This window comes from Aquila chrysaetos, chromosome 22 (genome assembly GCF_900496995.4).
Source record: "Aquila chrysaetos chrysaetos chromosome 22, bAquChr1.4, whole genome shotgun sequence".
Lineage (NCBI taxonomy): Eukaryota > Metazoa > Chordata > Aves > Accipitriformes > Accipitridae > Aquila > Aquila chrysaetos.
In genome coordinates, this window is record NC_044025.1 from 15116334 (window position 1) to 15123195 (window position 6862).

Consider the following 6862-nt stretch of genomic DNA (forward strand, 5'->3'; position numbering starts at 1 on the left):
CGAGGCATCTCTCCCCAGAGCAATAGGGGGACAGGTAACTCCTCTTTTATAAAAAGGTCAGCACAACAGGGTCCTAAGCACGTTAAAATCAATGCCCTCACTTCCCCCGTGCAACGGAAGCTCGCTAGGAAAGGCATTCGCATCATCTTCGGCTCAGTCTCCCTGGCAGGGGCTCAGCCTGTTCAGCACCAACTCAGTGCGAGGGAAAGGGTTAGCCAAGGCCAGCCGACATCCCAGGACGCAGCCCCAATTGGTGTGGTAGCAAATAACCAGAAACACCCCCGCTATTTTTCCTGCTGCAGGTTAGGCTTCTTAACAGGAAGATACCGCAGCTCAGCACGGGGTCAGGAAGTATCGCCCCCCCACGCAGATCTGCCGGCTCTTCTCAGCCCCGACGTACTGCACCATCTCCTTTCCTGGTTACCCGCAGGCTGCCAAAGCACCCAAGCTGCTCCCAGCCCCCACCACCACCTCCTCCACTCGAGTTTTTAAGAGAGAGGCCCATTCTCCTTCAAAGGGCCAAACAGCCAGGGAAAACAAACAAACAAACAAAAAAAACCACCCCAAAGCAGACAGACAGACATCTTCAGGGACCACCATCCTTTCTCTCAACCTACTCTGAAGCAGAGACCCACCCCCAAACCTCCCTCATTCAATAATCCAGTTTACCAGAGCTCTCCTAAGCCAGTAAATCTCAAAACCTCAAAGGACAGAGAGGAACCAGCTTTCTGAAGCGGCCCAGCCAACCCTCCCGCCTCCTGCCCCATCTTTATGACGCTTCCCACCTTCCTTCTGCAGCCAGTTTGTCTCTGTGCTGATCCTCAGCCTGTAAAGCAGGCAGCCAGAGGATCAGGGTGCTGGGCAGCTGTTAGGGATCCACACCGAGTACAAACTTTCTCCGTCACTTTCTCCTTAACCCTTTCTGCCCTCTTATGCCTTCCGATTGCCTCAGCCTTACTCCCATCTCGGGCTTCAACCTAACCCGGACGGCATCGGTCCAGCCACAGCCCCGGTGCATCTCCTCATGAGGAGTGGAAGCATTTTAGTATCAGAAAAAACGGAAGAGAAACATAACCGTGAGAAGTGGGGCTGTGTTTCAGCAACAAATACTCCTAAGAATTAAAACGCCATCCCCAAAAGGCTACTAAAAGCCTTGGTCAGTGTTAAGAACAGGCCAAAGAGAGTCTGAACGCCAGCGTCCCACAGCCTAAGCCAGTTCACATCAGCGCAAACAAAAGCCACTGGCCCCAAACTCCTGGTGTGCCGAAACCTTCTCTGTGCGCCTGTCTCTGACCTCGCTGCCCTCCCTGGGCTTCTCTGCAGCTGCCACCGGTTCCCGGCCCACGCGTGACTTTGCAAAACCTCCCGAAACCCCGTCTTCGGTGGAGCTAAGGGGTTAGAGACAAAGACGGCCGGAACCTGCCGGTGCGAGGTTACCGAGAGCGCCCGGGGATCCTCCCCGCCCGGGGAGGCCGGGCGGCGTCTAGCCCCGCCGCTGCCCTCGTCTACGGGAGACGACGAGCCCGGTTCCCCGGGGGGGGGGGGGGGCTGCGGCCGGTGTGGGGCTGCCGGGGCTGCTCGGGGCCGCCGGCCTCCCTCCCCGCGGCCCCGGGGGCGCTGTGCGGGGCCGGCGCTCAGGGCCCGGCCGAGGCCCGGAGAAGCCGAGGCCCGCCCCTTCCTCCGCGCCGAGAGCCGGGAGCCGCCGCCGCCGCTGCGCTCCGCCATGCCGGTGGGTGCCGGGCCCCGGGGGGAGCTGGGGGCGCGGGCGGCCCTTCGCGGTCCTCGGCCGGCCCATCGCGGTCCTCGGCCGGCCCCGCACAGCGCCTAGGCCCGGCTGAGCCGGGCGTCGGGGCTAGGCCGGGGGCCGTGGTGGGGGTGGGCCCCGGGGCTCCCCAAAAGCCAGCGGGGCTTGGGCGGACAGGTCGGCCCCGGGGAGGGGGACCGACCCTGCCCCAGGACCCCCCCCTGCCTCCTCCCGATCCCTCCTTCCCGCACACCGGCCCCCTCCCGCCCGGAGCACGCAGGGCATTTGTAAAATAAAAATGGAGAAAATGCTGATTACACTGGAGGATCCTCCTCGGGTTCCCAAACTCCTTTCCAGGGTGAATTGTGTCCGTGAGGGTTTTAGCCTCTCGGTGGCGGGGGGGGGCAAAGGGTGGGTTTGAACAGAAAGAAGTAGGGGTTGTGGGTGACAAATAAAAAACGGCTTTACTTTTCTTTTTTAAGGAAAGTAAATAGCACGTGCAAGAAAAGGAAATTAGGATCCGTCTGGTGCCCAAGGTTGAACGTGATGATTAGTGTTACAGGCAAGCACGTTTATGTTGACCCGGTATCTCTCACCAGTAGCGAAGATAACACTAGGGCCCCAGGGGAGCGAAGGGATGAAGAAACAGCACTAATGTTCCTTAAATTCCAGTTTTGCTGACATTTTTATAAGTTTATTATGTTGGGGACCAGAGGCCTTGTAGACACAAGAAGGGTAGGATGGGCAAGCACCGAAAACCTTGCAAACTCAGTCAGGCCAGTGCGTAGCTGGAGACAGGAGACTTGCTTTTTCTGGGCTCCCCAGGGCAAGTGGAGTGAGTCCAGCAGAGGCCCACAGAGATGGCAACCTGCGCTGACCCTGAAGGTGGCCCTGCTCTGAGTAGGGGCCATACAGTCTCCAAAGGCCCCTCAGGATTATGCTGTGAGGGACAGCACAAGGATGACATAGGGAGGAGTACCGGGAGCTGTCAGTTTTGCTGAGGATCCCTTAGTGGCACGCATGGACCTTTTGGCTGGGGAGGATTTGAACCCACCTCCCCAAGGAAAAAGGCAAGTGTGGAGGATGAGTGCTCGTGGTGTTTTGCCAGCTGCAACCTCCCTGACCCCTCGTCTGCCTCTTTTCAGAAACACGAGTTCTTTGTGGACATGACCTGCGAAGGCTGCTCCAATGCGGTCACCCGTGTCCTGCACAGGCTGGGAGGTGAGTCAATGCTGGGTGTGTGACAGCCAGCTCGCCAGAGCAACGCCAGCTCCGGGGCAGGATGTCAGTGCCCTGGGATCCTCCGCCTTGCAAGGGTAGCGTTGTGGGTAAAAGCGGAAGGTGGCTGGTTGGAAACCTCTGCTCCAAGCCTGCTGCTTAGTCAGTGAGGAGTCGCTGATTGTTCATTCGCAGGACTTGTGTGACCCTTGGAGAAATGTCACGGGAGGGAGGAGCTGCCGTGGCTTCAGGTGGCTCTGAATCACCAGGGCATCATCATGAGCCTTCTGGGAACCACACTGGTAGACCCCTGCTCAGGCTGCCAGAAGGAGGTGATGTCCTGCCAGGCATTGTTCCCAAGGAGGCCTGGGGTATCTGTGGTGCTTTCCTAGATGTGTCATCAGCATCCATGTGCAGAGCTGTCACAGCGAAGAGCTGCTGAGCAGAGTGTTTGGTGGTTGTCTGTACAGCCCGTTTTTAATACCACCTGGAAAATTATAACGCATGCCTCCTTTGTGCTGGGATTACCAAGAGAGAAGGATCTAACCCACACTCACCAGTTGTGAGGACCTGTCATCCTGCTCCGAGCTGCACTGAGTGAGAACAGCTTTCAGTCACCAAGGCGAAGGCCTTGCAAATTCTTCCAGACCCTGTCACCAGGCTGTGATGATCCCACTTCTTCTGTGTGTGGTTGTCAGCGCCTCCATCACTCTTCAACATGGTGGCCAATATCAGCCTCATGTGATGACGTGGCAGAGCTCTCAAAGCTGATACATACCTACAAGTTTTGTGGAAATATGTGGCCGGATAGAGACTTCATGTCCAGTTCCTTTCACTGGGCTGAGAGTGGCTTACCCTTACTAGCCACTGGGAAATCCACATGGGAAAATGTCTTTTCCCTCCTCCTACTTACAGCTGTTAGCTGGTACCACCACTGAGGAAACCTGACCTGACCCTGTCCTAACCCCTACACTAACTCCCTCGTTAGTGCCTATTCTTGCTAAACCACAGCACAGGCTGAGCTGGTTGGAGATTATAGTGGTTGGTTTAAACTCAGCTCATTCTGGTTATTGCATGAGTGGTTGTGTTGATCCAAGGTGGGGTGAACAGATTAAAGCAGTTGAGGAACTGTGGTGCCCGATGCAGATCTGTAGGAGATCTGGCTTCCTTCATACCATCGCTGCAGGACACCAGTTTGGTTTTGCTGGCTGGTGGTGGTATCAGGGTTTGCTTGCAGGAGGCACATGTACATTTGACTCGTGGCCTTGAGAGCCATCAAGTGTGTGAAGGTGAGTTTTCGCTGTGGTCACACCATTTGGCTGCTTCTAGCTGTGCAAAATTTTTTTCCTTTCCTCTTAGGTGTCCAGTTTGATATTGACCTGCCCAACAAGAAGGTGTGCATTGACTCAGAGCACAACGTTGACACCCTATTGGAAACCCTAAAGAAGACTGGAAAGAACACTTCCTACCTTGGGGAGAAGTCCGCGCAGTAGCCTTGTCTGGTGTGAGGAGGCTAGGTATATACCAGGTGTATGAAATGCTGAATAGAGAGATCTGAGCTTTTTCCAGCTCTTCTAGTAAAACAGGCTGCTTCCTGGGAAGCACAAAGTAGGAAAGACCTGCAGGTCCAGCTTCAGCAAACCCCTCATATCGGAGAAGCAGCAAGACTGCATGCAGCCAGCACTATTTCTGTGTGGGACCCCTTAGCTACTCTGGAAAGCCTATGTGATCCCAACCATGGTTGTAGTGGAGAGGTAGAACACAGCCTCTGTGCCATTCCCAGGTGAACCTAGAGCTTGCCAGAATGTATCACGCATGAAAACAAATCCTAAAGACAGTCACCAGCTGACCAGAGAGAGCGGTGGCCCCCAACAATACCAGGGAGGGTGATGGGACACAAAGACCCCTGTGGGTATGTGATTCAGGGGGTTGGTTGTTAGCACCAGGACCTCCAACATCTGATTCGGTTGATATCGCTGTTAATCCTCCACTAAACTCAAGGATGGAAAAAGAGCAGCACCCCGCTACCCTCATGGACGTAAAATGTTGGGTTTCAGACTAGCTCCCAGTGCTCAAAGCCCCTGGCCAACCGGACATCTATCCCAAAGACAACCTGATTGTTGCAGCCTGCCAGTTTTCCTAGAGTCCCAGCACTATGAGGACATGTACAAAACTCTTCCCTGACTGTGAAATGTTTTTGCAGACAGGGTTCAATTTCAGTGGAAAAGAATGAATTGGGAGGAGAGGGCTGCTCACTCACTGCATGTACTGTTCTTTAGTGTCCAAGATGATTACATTGCATCTCTTAAGAGCTTGTTTCTATCAGTGGAGCTTTCTAATCCAATGACATTGTTTTAAACTGGTCTAGTTTGATCATCACAAATGCCCAGCACAGATGCATTGAAACCAGTTCATGCTGATTTAATTCCCTGTCAGTAAATTAAATCGAGGATTTACATCAGCAGGAATTAAACTGCTACAAGAAAGAGCTGAGCTGATACTGATGTGTGTGTGCAATAGATCTGCATTGTTTTAACAGACTGACTTAACAGATTTAAAATCTGCAATTTGTATCGTTTGAGCAAGCTCTCAGTACTTCTTGGAAATTATTTAAAATCATAGCTATAATCAATAACATTGCTATTTAAAACAGAGAGAGAAACATGCTCTGAATTGATTAGTGCCTTAAATAGTTTTCAGCTGGTAGTATTGACCACAAGACGTGTTTTCATCTTGCAGGGACTTGTGGACTATGTCTCAAATGCCTGCAAAAGTTAACCATTACAGCAAAGCCAATCTTGAATAATGTGGATGTGTCCCTTTTTGCCCTGGCCCTGTGTTCTCACCACTTATATTACATCAAGGCAGCTAGGGAGTCAGTTCAGCTGGCTGACCTGGCAGAGCATTTTTCTTGATGCTTTTGTTTTCCTATTGGATTTAACTGAAGCTGTTTGACTTACCCAAGGATCGTAAGATCCAAAACAAAGGAGAGGGGTGGCTGGACTGCCCTTGCTAGTAGTTTGTTGCTAGATCACTTCAGCTGTCATGGGAAAAAGCACTAAATTTAAGTTTTACAGCACATTTCCCTCCATAGGGAATATTTTTAGGCGTTCATCTATAAAAGGAGGGAGGGAGGAAGGGAAGTTGCAAATCATTGGCATAGACCTGAGGTGGATGGCTTTCGTTTGGCTTGTGACCGGCAGAGGGCATCTTTGTATAACGTTATCTCCTCTGTGCCTTGCTATTTTTTCCATCTATTTATTTATTTATTTATTTATTTTGCAGGAACTCAAATATGACTTCAACAAAAAGATGGCTTAACTGTTTGCATATGTCCCAACTTGCTCTGTCATTTGGCCTTTACTACCCTGCCAGATGTCGGAAAGCAGAGGGCTGGCAGGAGGAGACAACTGCGTCTTGGGCTTTAAAAATGGAGAAATCTAAGGGAGGAGGTTATATGCTGTTTCTAGTCCCACAGTAAATCGAGGTGCTGCTTCTATCTTTCAGTGCATGTCTATGTGTCTCGTGTGTCTTTGTACTGCTTTAAGTGGTTTTCTGTGAAAGAGACGGCTCTTAGGGATGGGAAACTACCCATTACATGCAAGACAGGTCTCCCAGGAAATTGCACCTATCTTTGGAAGTTGACTGCAATTTCTGCCTGAAGGACATGTCTCAGGAGAACTGAGCTTGAATGTCACTTAGATTCAGGGAATCTCTGTCTCGGCAGATGTCTTTCCATCTCAAAACAGACAAACTTTCCATTTGGGAAGCAGGTGCTGGGAAGAAGGGACTCTTGCAGCCCCTGTAAGTCAAGGTCCTTTTGAGCTAGATGGGCCCACGAGGCAGAAGTCACTGGACCCCAGCAACATGATTGAGCTCGCAGGCCAACCAAATTGCAAG

General features: G+C 52.2%; 1 protein-coding gene across 1 annotated transcript; it reads left to right on the forward strand.

The window, feature by feature from the left end:
- The first annotated feature begins 1612 nt into the window (after positions 1–1612).
- ATOX1 (antioxidant 1 copper chaperone) lies at positions 1613–6473 on the forward strand. Its single transcript, XM_029998063.1, has 4 exons — positions 1613–1729; positions 2890–2965; positions 4322–4466; positions 6248–6473. Exons 1-3 carry the CDS (start codon positions 1724–1726, stop codon positions 4453–4455), a joined length of 216 nt encoding a protein of 71 aa, XP_029853923.1. The 5' UTR covers positions 1613–1723; the 3' UTR covers positions 4456–4466; positions 6248–6473.
- Positions 6474–6862: the final 389 nt, after the last annotated feature.

Coding starts and splice junctions, on each gene's coding strand:
- ATOX1 (XM_029998063.1), top strand. Junction 2,966..4,321: donor TGTCCTGCACAGGCTGGGAG/GTGAGTCAATGC, acceptor CTTTCCTCTTAG/GTGTCCAGTTTGATATTGAC.